The sequence below is a fragment of the Leguminivora glycinivorella genome, chromosome 18 (genome assembly GCF_023078275.1).
Source record: "Leguminivora glycinivorella isolate SPB_JAAS2020 chromosome 18, LegGlyc_1.1, whole genome shotgun sequence".
Classification (NCBI taxonomy): Eukaryota; Metazoa; Arthropoda; class Insecta; order Lepidoptera; family Tortricidae; genus Leguminivora; species Leguminivora glycinivorella.
The window spans coordinates 20,081,487-20,099,230 of NC_062988.1; the positions used below are offsets into that span (position 1 = coordinate 20,081,487).

The 17,744-nt window shown below is 42.5% G+C and overlaps 2 protein-coding genes across 2 annotated transcripts in view; one reads left to right on the forward strand and one right to left on the reverse strand.

The window, feature by feature from the left end:
* The first annotated feature begins 777 nt into the window (after positions 1-777).
* On the forward strand, positions 778-4,775 carry LOC125235938. Its single transcript, XM_048142582.1, has 3 exons — positions 778-1,124; positions 3,654-3,775; positions 4,061-4,775. Exons 2-3 carry the CDS (start codon positions 3,662-3,664, stop codon positions 4,274-4,276), a joined length of 330 nt encoding a protein of 109 aa, XP_047998539.1. The 5' UTR covers positions 778-1,124; positions 3,654-3,661; the 3' UTR covers positions 4,277-4,775.
* Positions 4,776-5,758: 983 nt separating this feature from the next.
* Positions 5,759-17,744, reverse strand: part of LOC125235903 (lutropin-choriogonadotropic hormone receptor) — a 120,609-nt gene continuing 108,623 nt past the window's right edge. The window contains 4 exon segments of the mRNA XM_048142534.1: positions 5,759-8,457; positions 8,460-9,326; positions 9,526-9,720; positions 10,005-10,130. Coding sequence (XP_047998491.1) covers positions 7,928-8,457; positions 8,460-9,326; positions 9,526-9,720; positions 10,005-10,130 — 1,718 coding nt within the window. The 3' untranslated portion in view covers positions 5,759-7,927.

Here is a 17,744-nt window from a genome sequence, read left to right on the forward strand (position 1 = left end):
TTATAAATCTCTAAAATAAGCGTGCAATATGTTGCCAGTAGATTAAATAAACTACAATAATGTAAACTTAATAATTATATCTTCCAATGAAGCGAGTCATATAATATCGATCGAACTTCGCTTGCGAAGCTCGTTTGATCATATATAATTGTACCTACGTGGTACCTACCCTATACAATACATATTATACCTATCTTCTTAGCCTACCTCATAGTTAAAACATGAAACCGAAATTAAATATTTCAATTTGTGGATTGGAATAGAATTCAGTTGCACTTAATAACTCAAAGAATTGGCACCTGACTTGCTATCAGCTTCGCAAGATGTCGTTTGAATTGGCTAACGGTGGTATAAGGTAATTCTCTTCGGTAGTATTTAGGAAACCTAACATCAGTACCTACTGTATCTAGCCCCATTAACGTGAAGGATGGCACAACGTCCATGCCGCGGCGACCGCGCAGACCGCGCTTGAGTCGCTGCAATGACGTGCGATATATCACATCTGCACGGGAAGCATGGTCGCGCGATAGACGATAAAATAGCAGGCCGTCTCTATCGCACTATTTGTATGTGCGATAGGTTAGACGGCCTGATGATTTATCGTCTATCGCGCGACATACTCTCGCGGTAATCATGTGTTAGGCCTACTGATCTGATTAAGATGACTTGTCGAATTATAAATATACAGTAGGTATTTATTCAGTTTCCGAGTTAGCGTGGCGTGGTTGCCCCGTTTTGTTTATAAAGCATTTCGCATCGCGTTTGTTTACCGTCGGGCGGGCACGTTGGCGCGCCGCCAGCGCCGGATCGCGGTCACACCAATACATTCACATTTCTCGGGAAAAAATAACAGACTGGACGTAACAGTTATCTCGTCAGCTTCGAGAGTCGCGCTCTGCCATTTGGTGCTGCTTGGAGCTGGACGAGAGTGTGGTAGAAGTTGAACAGGTCCTGTTGGTGTGTGTATTGTGGGCAGGCGTGGCGTGGCGGTGTTGTGGCGCCGCCCCCGCGCCCTCGCGCCGCGCTGCCAAGTGGGCCAGGACGAGCCGCGCGTGCGCAGCTGCCGCACCCGTTCAGCGGAGCCCGAAGGCCTGCGCTACTGTGAGGAGGCATCCTGTCTATTGGTAAGTGCATCGCGCTTATAGTCCATATAGTAATCACAATCTCACAGGCATCCGAAAGCTAATTCCCTGCACCAACCATCAGAACTATTTCATTAACTGATCATTAGTGAGTAGACAGTAACTAGTTGATAATTAATTAAATATATAACACGATTTAGTGCCAGCGTGTACCTTTAGGCACATAATTATCTTCTATGTATTCTTCTATCTTGCTTATACCTACTAGTAAGTACTATTAGATGGCGGTAGGGGTTAATAGGGATATCTCAATTTGATTAGAATGATGATGATGATGACATTAACGTATCATGTAGGTACAGACAGCATTCAATATAGTAGCGGATGAAACAAATAACTGCTCTAAATACTTATAGATAAATCTGTACTGTTCGCAGTCAGAAATGCCATAATTGAATAATTTATCTAAGTAGGTGTATAATGTATAACAGACATGAGACACACACATCTCTTTTTGTTTAGCGGCTAGAGAATGGCAGTGAGTTCTGGAACGTTATTTGATGCTGACTGTACCCAGATATGGAGGTATGTTTGACATCGTTAGTAAAACATGCTTCTTATAGGTATTTTAAGTAAGTCAGCTGCAGATATAATTGATGCCACATATAATCAGCGAACAGTTTAATGCTCCATCATCCGACTGATTTATGAGCAGAGATACAGCTGAAGGCAATTCAAATAAGAATGAGTCTGAAATGGGAATGTCGAGAAATGCAACATTCAGTATAAATAAACAAGATCGCGCGTCACTACCACTCCGCCGACCGCTCATTCTCGGAATTACGCCGCTCAGGGTGATATCAGACACTTGCCTACCTAATTCAATAACTGACTATATACTTGCTATACAAGGTGCTCGCGAGAAACCCATATAACTTTAACGGCATATTCTTGGTCACATTTTAAGACTAAAATGTCATATAAACTTTTCTAGATTTCGTCTAGTTTCAGAGTTATTGCCAATTTAAAAAAAACATTTCCGTATTGTTACTCAGTAGAAAAGGTTTCTTAACGGCGCTGATGCGCAATTGTGGAGCATAGTCTCACAGTAGTCATTGATAGATGTCAAAATGTGACAAGAAAAACTTCCAAATAATTTAGTTTTTAGAAAAATAAATGAAGGAACTCATTTTAATTTCCAACTTTATGGATAAAAAATTTTTTTATGTGAAAATACGTCAAAAAAGTAAAAAAAAAAACATTTTTTTTTTTGGCGAAAAATTTTAAAATTCATATAACATTTTTTCTTTCTTTTTGCCTCAGAAACGCGTGGTTCAAGTTATGCGGGTTCCTCGCGAGCACCTTGTATATCTAACTAAAGTACACCGAAAATTATCACTGAAAGCTTAAATTATATTGGGGTTAATAGCATACTAATCAAAGCAACATCTGCTTACATGTTTCGGGGAAGGCCAACTAACTACCTACCTAAGTATTTAGGAAATTTAAGGGGTCTATTTGACTATTTAAAACAGAGACTATTGACTATTTAATAAATACAATATCTCGTGATTTCACCTTTCAAGCTTAAAAAAAAAACGAAGGATACCGAATATGAAGAGTTGCAAACAATCAGTAGGTAGATAATAAATACATATCTAACCATACCTCTTTACCTACCCCTAGTACCTAGGGTTGTAAATAGAAAAAAAAAACCAAATGTTTTTTTTTCAGAATTGTGAAAAAAAAAAAGAAAAAAAACCGAGCACCTTGGTTTTTTTTCTAAATATGGTTTTTTTTCAGATGAACAAATAATACGACAATAACGGTTTTTCGTGAATTGTAAGTGCGTTTTCACATTATCCGATCCGATATCGGATGTTGGACCGATATCCCATACATTACAGGCGCCATCTTGTATTTTTTCCATTGAAATCCTTCCGACATCCGATATCGGATCGGATAATGTGAAAACGGCCTAACGTGTTTCAATAACAATAACGTAAATTTTAATTCAAGTAACATTTAGTATACAAACGTTTATTGGGGAATCCCCGATGCTGCGTGTAGCGTGGAGAGGCGGTGGTGTTGCCAACAGTAAAAAGTGATAACTACCAACTACAGATTTCGTAAGGCGCCGCGCACACGGATGCAACAGTTGCACGGCGACATTTTTTGTCTCTGTCGTCACTCCTTAGACGCACGACAGAGACAAAAAATGTCGCCGTGCAACTGTTGCATCCGTGTGCGCGGAGCGTAAATGTTACTTTTATAAGACCAGAAATTAAAGTTATTTGATTAAATTCGTTTAATAGTTAACATTAAGTCTAAAAACCGTATAAAATTATTAACTACTTTCAAATTTTGAGATTTCGTACTTTAGAAAAAAAACATACTCCAGAAAAAAATCTGGTTTTTTCACGGTTTTTTTTTCAAGCCAGAAAAAAAAACCGTTTTTTTGCAACCCTACTAGTACCCCTATATAATAACTAAGTTAAGAAAAAATAAATCAAAAGCATTTATCCGAAAGATGAAAGAAGCCCCTTTATCTCGTAATTGTCGTGTTTTCAGTAACCATTATGGACACGGTGTACCCGGCGGCGGCGTCGGCGTTAGCACGGGGTCGGCGTGCGCGGCGCGGCGGCGTGCGCGCGCGGCATCGCACCATGCCCGTCACTTTCGCTGAGATCAAGGTGAGGAAATCTTTGGTTATTAAAATAAATTGAGACCTACGGACCACCTGTTTGAGGGTATGTAATTTCGAGAAAATCTAGTTACAACAAAACGATGCCACTGTACAAACTGACTATAAAAAAGCTAAATAACGTCTGAGCTCGCTAGCTACCTATTTCATTGCGTCACATTGTGTAAAGTTTAAATCCAATATTCGCACAGTGTCCAGGCTTAGCCAAAATTAAACGTACAATGAAAAATTGATTGCCTTTCCATCATTAGACAATCTGCTGATCGTCTTCCAGGAAGTGGACGAGGAGAGCGTGGAGGAGGCGAGCGCGCAGGCGCCGGCGGCGAGCGTGCGGCGGCGGCCCGACGTGCTGGACGAGCGGCTCGGGCGCCAGTTCCTGGAGTTCCGGCGCCGGCGCCGCCGCGACGCGCTGTCCGAGCCGCCGGACGAGCCCGCCGACACCCCGCCGCCTCCGCCGCGCGCCGGCTCCGAGCCCATAGAGCCGCGCTGATACCACCACTGTCCGACCTTAATATTAAGCAGTCTGTACTTATAAAGCCGATATTGATGACAATCAGTTAGTTCTGTGGCTGACACGGTATTTCTGTTGCCAGCTCTACTGACTGAGGCCGAATAGTTATGACCGAGTTATGACGTTGCAGTCTGGAAAAGTGGTGGGCAAAGTACCTACGGCCCGCGGACCACATCCGGTCCACGAAAAGATTTAACATCCGGCCCTTCACTGGTCTTTCAAAAGTGTGTGATATGGCCAACATTATAGGTAGTAAAAATGCATTTCTGGTGTAAATCTGGCTCTCCTCTAAAATTCGCTTTCTTCGATGAGGAAAGTCTGTCCACCCCTGGTCTAGGAGACTAGAATAAGTGAAATATAGTTATTTGTTATACAAGGGGGCAAAGTTGTATTTTAACGCCGAGTGTGGAATTGAAAAACGAGCAAGTGAAAGGATCCTATAGTTGAACCACGAGCGAAGCGAGTGGTTCGAGAATAGAATCCTAAACTTGCGAGTTTTTTAACACACGAGAAGTAAAATACATTTGCACCCGAGTGTAACACAAAACTTTTCCTCTCACTATAGCGAGGAAACTACAACGCAAAAAATGCGTTTATCACTGCTTCCAGTAGTTCCATAGGTGGTAAATCATCGTTATTACTAGATTCACCTAATTTTATCAATTTTAAAGCAGTTAATTTGACTTTATTCAAGGTCAAACTACTTTACCTACTAGTGGATAAAATGCGTTTTTACCCGCTGGTATTGAAGGACAAAACACGTGTTTCCGAGCTAGTGAGAGGAAAAATATTTTCGGAACAGACGTTCTTAACTCACGGTCTGTTAGATAACAGAACGCTTGAGTATATTGTAAGTCACGTTATTTATGTATAATTATTATTATGATGAATGCATTATTTTATACAGGGTGTTACACCGGTCCCTGATAACCTCAGACTCCAGCAACTTGCACTATTATGAAACTGTCGATTGCTTTTCGAGATTTCTAAGTAAGAGTTTTGTTTTGAATGAAATGATTCACGATTATTTTCGATCCGATATCGGATGTAGGACCGATATCCCGTACATTACAGGCGCCATCTTGGATTTTTTCCATTGAAATCCTTCCGACATCCTATATCGGATAAGATAATGTGAAAACGGACTTATGTTGACCGGGATATAGACCTTGATTACCTTTTTGATTTTTGTCGAGCTCCCGATATGTCTATGTAATATAAGTCCCATAGTAAAGATTCTCACCATGCAGTATAATTTTTACAATACATAACGGATTCCGAAGTTTTCAGTAGCTGATGTGATCTTAAAGTACCTACTTAATTAACTTTTATTCAAACGCTGCACGCTGTTCTCATCGAGCTGGACTTAAAGCGAATGTTTTTCATATTATTGACGTGACTGGTATTGTGTACTTATATCATAGGTAGGTACATAATTATGAGTGTGAATGAAACAATGTGTTATCACGAATAATGTATTTATTGTACAATAAAATAATTTAAACAACTCTCACGCAGCGCGCAGACATCTGTACATACACACCTACCAACAACCTTACATTAGTATAAATTATACAGTATCTTACAGGAGTTTTGTGGTTGAGCGGTGAGACCCGGTGGTAAGTATTATTTTGGCCGTCGAGTGGAGGGAAATGAACCCCGTTTCTTTCATGGAACTAGCATAACTGACTAGAGCTCTTAGACTTTGAATCATGTGCGGAAAATCGTAACGTAACACATTTTTAAAAATAAAAATAGCGAGACGATTGAGGTGTGTCACGTGAAATTAGTCAGTTGTGCTAGAGTATGTAATGTAGTTAGGTGCAGTGTTTATTTCCACGAGGTTTATATTTCATTACCCGGGAAAATTTCTTTAAATCTATAGATACACTTCCTTTGGGGAACACAGCATACGAATCTCTAAGACTATGACCTTAGATTATTTTTACTGTAATGTTTTGCACAATCATGTCAAAAAGAAAATAGAAATGAATTCGGAGGAGAGCGTCAAGGGCATGATGGCTCGTGAGGCAATAAATAAGTGATTGTACTTCAAAAGACTAGACGCGAGTCAGTCGCGGTGGCGATGGCGATGGCGCAGCTACTTCAAGTCTTGGTTTCGGGGAAACCCGTGCGTACTACGACAAATAGTCGCAAGTCCGCAAGTGTACTAGTTTAATGAATGTAAAATACATTCAGCATGGGCGGGTCAGATCTATAATGTATGACGGGAGTTAAGGAGAGTAAATGGCGGACCCGTTTACTGAACACGGCGGGAACATCGAGCCAAGACTCTGAAGTGGCGCGGAGTAGAGGGCTAGGCTCTGCTCTGCATTTAATCACAATGTCATTGAGCCAGGTGTCCTAAATATTGTATATTCCTATTTTATAATAATTTAACAAAAATATTCTGTACATTATGCATAATAAACTTTTAAAAAGTAAGAACAAATATGTTTAATTCGTAAACACTTGTAATGTATAAATAATGATCATAACTAATATTAGTAGCTAAAACAATTTCGATAATGTATTGATGATACAATCTTACTGTAAGAGGTAAAGTGAGGATCATCTCTACGATGAAAGTATCGTAGTTACCTACAAAGTACAAAGATCTGCATCTCTATTCTGCAGTAGGTAATGTAGTACACCTAAGTAATACCTACTGCTAAATGTGTTGTTTAATATACTTACTCGTAACTTTAGGGGAACATAGTGACAGCTCCAACTAGAGCCAATGAAACATATTATGGAGGCTAAACCATGAAACCTACGGACATTTAACCGCTAGCTGCTTACAAAAATAGTGACTTTCTACTATAGCGACTTATCCGTAAAGGTCGAAGCAGACGAGCACCGGGCGGGGGCGGGACGGCAGTGGGTTCTCTTTTGCTTGGTTCATCACATCGTGTGTCTTGACTCTTGTCGTTAGTCGTTAGTTGCTAGAGCTATAGGTACATCACTACATGGGATTAGTGCGGGGAGAATAGATGTAACAAACTGACAGATAAGGAACAATTTTAGATGAATTTTTAAGAGTAAGCAGCCTTCGACCTTAGTGTTTTTACAAGTACATATTAAATTTGGAAGCATTGATGAAGTATGGCAGGACGTCGCACGCCTGCTCGTTGCTCAGCGCGCACGCGCGGACGTCTTCGGTGGTATCATTAGTATTAATTACACATTTCTTTCTAATATTATACACACTTGTTTAATTTAGAATTCAAACTACGTAACGATAACTTATCTTTACCTATTTATAAATTGTATAAGTAAATACTGAGCACCCGCAGCGTCGTGTGGGGCGGCGCCTGGCGCCGTCACTTTTTCTTACATCTAGATATTATAATATCTTTACGTCTCACATTATTTCTTAAATATTAAATATTTTCATTTAGGTAACACTCGTCATGGACATTTAAATAATACTGTACAAAATATCTTCATTATTTGTCTGTATGTAGGTAAATTACTTATAAATTACACGTATAATGTAATCGTATATCCAAAATTATCGACCGGTCGGTCCGGGAGATCCTTCCTACTCGAGCGGCGACGCTCGGCCGGGCGAACCGTCCGCAAATAAATCAGTCTTGCAGCGTCACCGTCAGCGCGGCGGCGGAGCACTCACGGCACGTGCTCGTGCGGGTCCGGCGCCGGCTCCGGGTCGTCGGGCGGCGCCTCGCCCTCCGCCGCGGACGGGATGGTGTGCAGCAGCCGCGGCGGCGGCGGGGGCAGCGGCAGCGCGCCCGGCGGCGACAGCGGCGGCTCCTCGCCCGACACGGCCGGCTGCCGCGTCAGCCGCGGCCGCCCCGCGCCCGCCGCGCTGCCGCCCGACCGCGTCGTGCGCCACGTGCCCGTCGACGCCGTCGCGTTCGACCCCGACGAGTCGTTGCGCGACGACGACAGGTTCGAGTCCTGCGACGTCTTGCGCGCCACCAGCCACGAGGCGGCGCGGCGCGGCGGCGGCGGCGCGCGCCCGTACGCGCGCCACGAGTCCGACCGCGACGACGAGAACTCCACCGAGGACGACACGGAGCCGGCGCGCGCCGGCGCCGCGCCCGCGGCGGTGCGCGTGCGCGTGCGCGGCGCCGGCGCCTGCTGCGCGGGCCGCTGTGCGCGACGGCCGCAGGCGCGCAGCCAGCGCAGCAGGCGGCGCGCGCGCGCGCGGGCGGCGCGGCGGGCGGCGGCAGCAGGCGGCGGCAGGCGCACGCGCAGGCGGGCTGGTGCGGCCCGCGCGACGAGCGCTCCGCGAGGCTGTTGGTGTTGGCGGGTGTCTGCCGGTTGCTGAAGTTGGACGAGTGCCGGCAGCGGCCGATGCCGCGCGTCACGCGCGACTCCTCGATGGCCTTGCACACGAGCGCGCAGTCCTTCTTGAACTGCTTCGTGAGGATCGCGTACAGGAAGGGGTTGCAGCACGAGTTGAGCGGCAGCACGAACACGGTGAACACCTTGGCCTCCTCGAGCGAGACGAGCTGCGCGCCGAAGGCGGCCGTCAGCGCGAAGAAGGCGATCGGCGACCAGCAAAGGAAGTCGGTGAAGACGAGCAGCGCCATGCGCTTGGCGATGCGCGAGTCGTTGCTGTTCCAGGCCTGCGAGCCGCGGATGGCGCAGTACATCTTGAGGTAGCAGCCGAGCAGCACGAGGAAGGCGCCGCCGTTGACGGCCAGCAGCGCCACCACGTACCCGAGCGCGGCGGGCGTCTCCGTCTCGAAGGGCAGGCAGACGGCGAACTTGCGGTAGTCGGAGACGCCGAACAGCGGCAGCGCGGCGGCGCCCAGCGAGAAGGCCCAGCCGGCGCCCATGACGGCGGCGGCGTGCCGCAGCGACAGCCGCTTGTTGAGGTGCATGGCGTGCGTGATGGCGTAGTTGCGCTCCAGCGTGATCACGGCCAGCGTGTACACGGACAGCTCGGAGGACAGCACGCCGAGGAAGCCGGCCAGCCGACACGCGCCCGACATCTGCCACGCGATGGCGTGCACGCGGAACTCGCCCAGCGTGCCCGCGTCCACCACCGCCAGGAACCCTGACACAACCAAAAAATTACATTATAATGGAATTTTCTAAATGAACACACCATGTCATGCATGCATGCGAACCTAGAAATTAGAATCTTACCATTCTTACCCCTGGAGTATTCGATAATTTATATGAAATTAGGATTTTTCCAACTCGGAGAAAAAGCGTGTAGTTACCCAAGTAATTTATTTTGTTATTTTCCTTACCAAGGTAGATTCCCATGAAGAAGTCAGCAGCCGCCAGGTTGGTGACCAGGAAGCGCGGCACGTCGATCCTGGAGCGGCTGAAGACCAGCACGAAGACGACGGTGCCGTTGCCGAGCAGCGCCAGCAGGAACACGGCCCACACGCCGCAGCGCAGCGTCCACCAGTCGAACAGGTCCACGCACGGCAGGAACGGCCCTGCAAACAACCACCCCACCGGTACGTGCAGATACTGAGCTAAACGTTCGTTAGTCTGACAATAAATCATTTCATTTCATTTCAACAATACACTCGGTAAAGACTATACCATCAGGAGATGTCGGGATGTCAATTTTCCTGTCCACGGTCGATTGAAGATAATGTCGGTCTCGAGTACTCGAATCAGCTATCAATTACATCAGTTTCTCCCGAAGTCTGATTGTTGCTTCGAGTTTTCGAACCTTGACGAAACGATAACTAGACGAAAGCGAGTGAATGCTCACCAGGTAGCGGCAGGCAGCGCACCCGCCGCGGCGGAGCCGCGCGCACGCCGCGCTCCTGCTTGGCGTCGGCGCCCCACGCCGACAGTGCCTTGCGCAGCCACGTGTCGCCCACGCCCGTCGAGTTCACTGTCGACACAAGACCAATTACGTTACGTTACTTGTAATCATTGTCACAATATGAGACTGTTTGGTTCTTTAGAAAAAAAAACTTATTTCCCAAGCTGATCGTCATAGCCAAGTTAAGTCAAAGCAAAGGTGCTCTAGAAGAGAATCCCCATCTGTTGGGTCCCCGTGAGTCATAGTCATAGTATTTTATTCATGAACAATATAACATTGTGTCTGAACATACAAAATAGTACATGAAAAGAAAGAGGAACAAATACTTTAAACTACACAAAAACAGACAAATCAACACTTAAGACATAATCGTAAACTAGAACTTTCCTTTGCTACTCCGCGAATAGCAAAGCAAAGGAAAGTTCTAGTTTACGATTAACATGGATTTCCGCAAAGTAACGCCTGATTCCATCGACTTAAGACATATTAAAATCAAATATTTCCTCTATGGAATAAAAACACCCTCTCAATAAAAACTGTTTCAATTTGTATTTGAATACATTGTACTTAGTAATAGTTTTCAAATCTGGAGGTAATTTATTAAATATAGTAACGGCCTGGTGTCTTGTGCAATGCTCCTCTATTTTTGACAATGGACGGAAATTAACTTTTATATTTTTGGTACGCGACAATTTACGCACCTCTTGCTCTACGTCAGTTTCATATCTTGTGATATGCTTTACAAGATCTGTTAGTAGAACTAGCACATACAAACTGGGTACCGTAAGGATACCTAGTTTTTCGAAGTATGGCCTGCAAGATGTTCGGTACGGAATGCGGAACATTATTCTGATAGCTCTTTTTTGAGCGATAAGAGCTCTATTTATATTATATTGGAAGCTGTTTCCCCATAGCATAATGCTGTATCTCAGCTTGGACTCTATTAAGGCATAATAAACTATTTTGAGATGTTCTATGTCAATTTCATCTCTGAGCGTTTTTAGGGCGTAACAAGCTGAGCTAACCGCGTTCTCAATAACATCTAACTCTTGTGTCCAGTTTAACTTAGAATCAAGACGTATACCTAGGAATTTTACACTATCCACTGTGTTTATGGATGCTCCATTCATAACGATTTAAAGCTTGTCATTTTTCTTAGAGTTTTGTTTAAAAAGAGTTATTTGAGTTTTATCACTATTTAGGCATAAATTGTTAATTGTGAACCATTTATAAAAGGAGGATAATGCATTATTGACTATTTTGTTAAGCTCTACTAGGTTATCAGCATGTACAACAGCATTAGTGTCATCAGCATACATTATTAAACTACAATTTGGTACTACACTTGAGATATATTTAACAAGATCATTCGTAAACATAATAAATAGTACAGGGCCTAAAATGGACCCCTGGGGTACACCTCGTCCTACTTTGATTTGAGCAGATTTGACGGACCTTACGCAGCCACTGTTTATCTCTTTTATTTCTACGTACTGATTACGGTTTTCAAGATAGTTACTTAAGAGACCATAGGCTTTGCCTCTTACTCCACAGAACTCAATTTTTTTTAAAAGCAACTCATGGCCCACTGTATCAAAGGCAGAACTGAGGTCTAGGAATAAGCCTACTACCCTGTTTTTACTGTGAATTTTGGTTATTATGTCATCAATTAAATTATTAATAGCATCTACAGTGCCTACATTTTTTTGAAAGCCGAATTGTCTTGGGTTAATGATATGATTGTTTTGGAGATGTAGCATAAGACGGATTTTAATAAGCTTTTCGAAAATTTTGGACAGTACTGGAAGAAGCGATATGGGTCTGTAATTATTCGGATCTGTTTTTTGGCCTTTTTTGTATACAGGCACAACTTTGGCTATTTTAAACTGATGTGGAAAGATTGATTCATCATAACATCGGTTAAAGAAATGTGCAAGAGGGTAATTTCATCAAAGCCATTTTCTTTAACCCCCGACGCAAAAACGACGGGGTGTTATAAGTTTGACGTTTTACTGTGTCTGTCTGTCTGTCTGTCTGTCTGTCTGTCTGTCTGTCTGTCTGTCTGTCTGTTAATGTCTGTCTGTTATAAATTTGTGTGTGTGTATTCTGTCTGTGGCATCGTAGCTCTCGAACGGATGAACCGATTTTGATTTAGTTTTTTTTTCATTTTTGAAAGCTGAATTAGTCGGGAGTGTTCTTAGCCATGTTTGATGGTAATCGGTCCACTATGTCGGAGGTTATTCAAAATTTTAATTAGTTTTTTTTTTTTGAAAGCTAAAAAAATTACAATGGTATGTGGCTGATTCTTAGCGGCCCGAAATGTATTACAAAAACACCTAAATACAATATTTTTTTTCAGCCTTCTAGCTCAAAAAATAAAGATTTTACACCCGGGTTAGATTTTTTTGAAAAAAAAATTATCCAAATCGGTCCAAAAAATGTCTATATATACGAAAATATAAAATTCGTGTGGCACTATTGTGCCACCGAAAGCCCAAATCTGAAGTCCATTTTGGTCTATCTCTTATCGTTTCCGAGATATAACGTCTTGAAAGTACGAAATGTACTAAACTTCTACTATTTGTTTGTGAAATCGTTGCTATCACATTCCATCAGGCGCTCATGACTAAATTGTATGGAAGAGTCGAAATCCGACTCGCACTTGACCAATTATCGTAGAAAGTTGTGTTTCGACGTAAAACGAAGAGGTGTTATAAGTTTGACGTGTCTATCTGTCTCTGTGTGTGTGTGTGTGTGTGTGTGTGTGTGTGTGTGTGTGTGTGTGTGTGTGTGTGTGTGTGTGTGTGTGTGTGTGTGTGTGTGTGTGTGTGTGTGTGTGTGTGTGTGTGTGTGTGTGTGTGTGTGTGTGTCTGTCTGTCTGTGGCATCGCATCGTATCGTAGCTCCTGAACGGATCTACCGATTTTGATTTATTTTTTTGTTTATAAAAGGTGAATTAGTCGAGTGTTTTTTATTTATATTAGCTGTAGGTGAGGGCCTTTCTTCCCGTGGGAGAAGGCGACTGTGGGATGTGGGTTAAATTGTGGCGTAGGCGAGAGGCTGGCAACCTGTCACTGCAATGTCACAGTTTCGTTTTCTTTCAACCCCTTATTTGCCAACAGTGGCACTGAAACCTGAGTAGTTTCACAGGCGTGATTGTATGTATATGTAGCTGTAGGTGATGGCCGCTGGTCCAAGATGGTCGCCGCCACAAAAAAAATATTTATTTATTATGGATTACAGAGGCAAGCCTGATCGCGCGATAAATGATAAAACCAGCAGGGTTAGCACATGATTGCCGCGAGAGTATGTCACCGCGAGATAGACTATCGGTTCTTATGTCATTAATACAATTACGACAAAGACGTGTCATCTCATCTATCTCGCGGCGACATACTCTCGCGGCAATCATGTGCTAGGCCTAAAGGGGCGGCTCATTCTGCGATTCTATCGCCGCGCTACATGTATATGGCGGCGGCCGCGAGTTTCGCGGCCCGTTCACTGGTGACGACCTTCACGCGGCGCAATAGAATTCTATGTCGGCTGCTCGCGTGCGGTCTGTTTGTTAATGTAGGTAAGAATTTAGAATGGCGGCATTTTATGAACATCAAAGGAGTGAGCCTTCAGTATTTGTACTATTATATTCTGTGATATTCGTACTATTAGTAAGTGCGAAAAGGATGGCCTGGCGCGACCATGCTATCGGTGCTGATTTTTAACCGCCGCCTCAAATCTCAAAGGAAGGGGTTCTCATACATACATACATACAATCACGCCTGTGTCCCATGAAGGGTAGGCAGAGCACATGAAACTACTCAGGTTTCAGTGCCACTCTTGGCAAATAAGGGGTTGAAAGAAAACAAAACTGTGACATTGCAGTGACAGGATGCCAGCCTCTCGCCTACGCCACAATTTAACCCATATCCCACAGTCGCCTTCTAGGGGTTCTCAATTCGTCTGTATTTTATTTTTTATGTTTGTTCCTCGATATCTCCGTCGCTACTGGACCGATTTTGAATTTTTGTTTGATAGTAAATGAATACAGATTGGTCCCATTTTTCTCAGAACCCAGTTCTGATGATGGGATCCTGGAGAAATCGAGAGAACTCCTCAAATCTGAAAGGCATACATATGGTGATTTTTGTGTTTTTAAAGGAATGGCATGCATTTACTTACGGAACAGACATTTGGTGCAGTGGAACTGCTGATGATTGTCAGAACGGAACTCCTCAAATCTGAACGGCACGCTTATAGTTACTTTGGTATTTTTATAAGATCAGCATGCCCTTACGTCCAGAACAGTGACATTTGGTGCACTGGAACTTCTGATGATGGTCAGAACGGAACTCCTCAAATTTGAACGGCACGCTTATAGTGACTTTGGTATTTTTATAAGAACAGCATGCACTTACGTCCAGAACAGTGACATTTGGTGCAGTGGAACTCCTGATGTTGGTCAGAACGGAACTCCTCAGATCTGAACGGCACGCTTATAGTGACTTTAGTATTTTTATAAAAACAGCATGCACTTACCTCTAGAACATCTTGAACGTAAAAAATGTAGGTAAGTAAGTACTTAACATACAATTCGGTACTTGAATTCCAAAACACAAGAAATATGACAAAAGAAAGAGCCCCCTACAAAAAGAAAGAAATAAAAACCTTAAATTATAAATTTAAAAAACCCCCGACACAAAAAAAAGGTGAATTAAATTAAAAATTAAATAAAAAAAGGGTGTAAAAAACTAAAAGTGCGAGCTTTCAAAAAGTAATAAAATAACTAAATAAGTAGCTCTAGGAATACCTACCTTCCTTCTTACGAAATACCTACCCTTCTTCTTCTTAGGAATATCTACCTACCTTCTACCTTCTTACGAAATACGTAAGATGAAAACCTAACTACGAAATTCTTGAACGTAAAAATTTTGGTACTTAAACATAAAATTACTTGAATTCTTAAACACAAGAAATATGACAAAATAAATTATTAATTATTATTCTCTTTATTGATTTCCATTATTAATTAATGGTAAAGTGTTGTCGCGTCGGGGGACCGCTCTTTGCCTGTCTAACTTGAAACTTAAAAACTAAATATTTACACAGCTAAACTAACTTAATAAATGTTTAACAAAAAATTCACTAGGTACATACATTAAACTAACTACCTGAACATGAACAATGTAACTATACAACCAAAATGTCAAAGGAAGTATTAGAATTACAAGTAACGTATATGTTTACAACCAAACAAACTAGATAAGTGCTGAGCAAAAATTTCAACACCCAATCTTAAAATAAGACTCTAAAGACTGCATCGGAAACACAACCGTCAACGACGTCTGCCCTTACGCTAATATTGAGAGCGGTCCCCCGACGCGACAACACTTTACCATTAATTAATAATGGAAATCAATAAAGAGAATAATAATTAATAATTTATTTTGTCATATTTCTTGTGTTTAAGAATTCAAGTAATTTTATGTTTAAGTACCAAAATTTTTACGTTCAAGAATTTCGTAGTTAGGTTTTCATCTTACGTATTTCGTAAGAAGGTAGAAGGTAGGTAGATATTCCTAAGAAGAAGAAGGTAGGTATTTCGTAAGAAGGAAGGTAGGTATTCCTAGAGCTACTTATTTAGTTATTTTATTACTTTTTGAAAGCTCGCACTTTTAGTTTTTTCACCCTTTTTTATTTTTAATTTTTAATTTAATTCACCTTTTTTCCATTTAAGTGTCGACTTTTTTTCTTTTTTTTGAAAAATTATGGGAATTTTCAGATATTTTACAAAGAAACCCGTCATAATTCTAAAGACTGGGCTAGGCTAGAAGTATAGATTCTCTAATGAGCATAATTGTGTTTAGCGCCACCTCTCGACGAATTCGCGAACTAATTAGCACAGCTTGCGTGAGGTCTTTTATAATGTTAACCAAATTCAACATTTTTTATTTTATTTTAAAGTAGGTGTTTTATGTAAAATTTCGTAGCTATAAATTTTAACACCCTTATTCATAAACGTACACTAAAGTATCCAGCCGATAAAGTTCGTTTGTCCCTTTCTATCACACCAATACGTCGGAAAGGGACAAACGAAATTTATCGGCTTGATAACTTTAGTGTACGTTTATGAATAACGGGGTAAGTAAGTATGGTAAACATCAGAAAGGGTGAGTAAAACAATCTGAAAGGTTCTAAGTTTTACTTAAAGGTTTTTTAATCTAATCCAAATTTGGTTATGGTAGCTGAAAAAGTATACATGTATAACCACAGAAAATATAATAGTACAAGTAGTATAACGCAAGTTTCTAGCGGGAAATTACTAAATAAATATTATTTAGTAAATACATTATCTATTGTTGTATTTTGCCTTGGACCTTGTAGTACCTATAGGTACTCTTGTATATGCGAACTAAAGCCGAGCGATAAAAGGTAGCTGAATAATGTCAAATTGTACGACAACGAGAGACGTGAACCGACTGCGCGAATGAGTCGCGCTTTCTTACGACAGAAATTGCTTGACAAATATACCGGGTGCCCCTGCCCGGTAATTAATCGACAACCTTTTAACCACCAAGAGGGCACCTTACAGAAAATCGACATTAAGGTTTAGTAAAAGTCGCCTGGTTTTCGAGATTTTCTCACTTTTTAAAATTTTAGGTAGTAGGTATTAAAATTTTAAAAATTGTGAAAATCTCGAAAACCAGGCGACTTTTACTAAACCTTAAAGTCGATTTTCTGGACCAGTATAAGGTGCCACTCTTGGCAAATAAGGGGTTAAAAGAAAACGAAACTATGGCATTGCAGTGACAGGTTGCCAGCCTTTCGCCTACACCACAATTTAACCCATATCCCATAGATTTTCTGGACCAGTATAAGGTGCCCTCTTGGTGGTTAAAAGGTTGTCCATTAATTACCGGGCACCCTGTATAATATCAAATCGTACGAGAGCAGCGAACGTGTGCAGGCAGCGAAGGGAGCCGACCGCGCGAATGATGAGTTCGCGCGGCGAATCCCGCGTGACATCGTCCATCGACACCCCTCCTCCCTCCCACCCGCCCGCAGCGGCGCGCGGTGTCTCCGCCCCGTCACGTCTCATCGCATCGTCTACTTTCATATCGATAAGGTTTGATTTCGTATGCGTCGCATCGCCGTCGCGCGACCATCGCGCGACCGTCGCCCACGCAAGCCATCGGCTTATCAGTCGCGGTCGTCAGCCGCGTCCGTCAGACGCGTCCCATAATTTGTTTCAAGCTTTATACACAAGTTTTCCTTTCAATAGCAATAGCTAACGTAACGCTTGGCTTGAATAATAAAAACTGTATAGTTAAATTAATGAAATATGTATAAGTAGGATATTGAAATCTTCTTTCTTCGTTGAGCCATCACAGCTAACTTTAACTTACAAACGGTCTTAAGCACCTGCACTTCTGAAGGCGCTTAAGTCATTTTTGCTAATAAAAAAAAACCACAACGTTCTATGAACATTGGTCAAGTGCGAGTCGGTTTTCGACTTTTCCATACAAAGAACTCATGAGCGCCTGAACGACTATGATGGCAAAGTTAACGTTTCGCACTTTCAAGACTTTACGTATATATCTCGGAAACGATAAGAGATAGAGCAAAATGGACTTCAGATTTGGGCTTTCGGTGGCACAAATTCTATGTTTTCGTCAACAGACACCTTTTT

What these genes read in the sequence shown, in the direction of transcription:
- LOC125235938 (XM_048142582.1), top strand. Translation starts at nt 3,662, where the DNA reads ATGGACACGGTGTACCCGGCGGCGGCGTCGGCGTTAGCACGGGGTCGG. An exon ending in TCACTTTCGCTGAGATCAAG is followed by an intron (nt 3,776 to 4,060) that starts GTGAGGAAATCT and finishes ATCGTCTTCCAG; the next exon opens with GAAGTGGACGAGGAGAGCGT.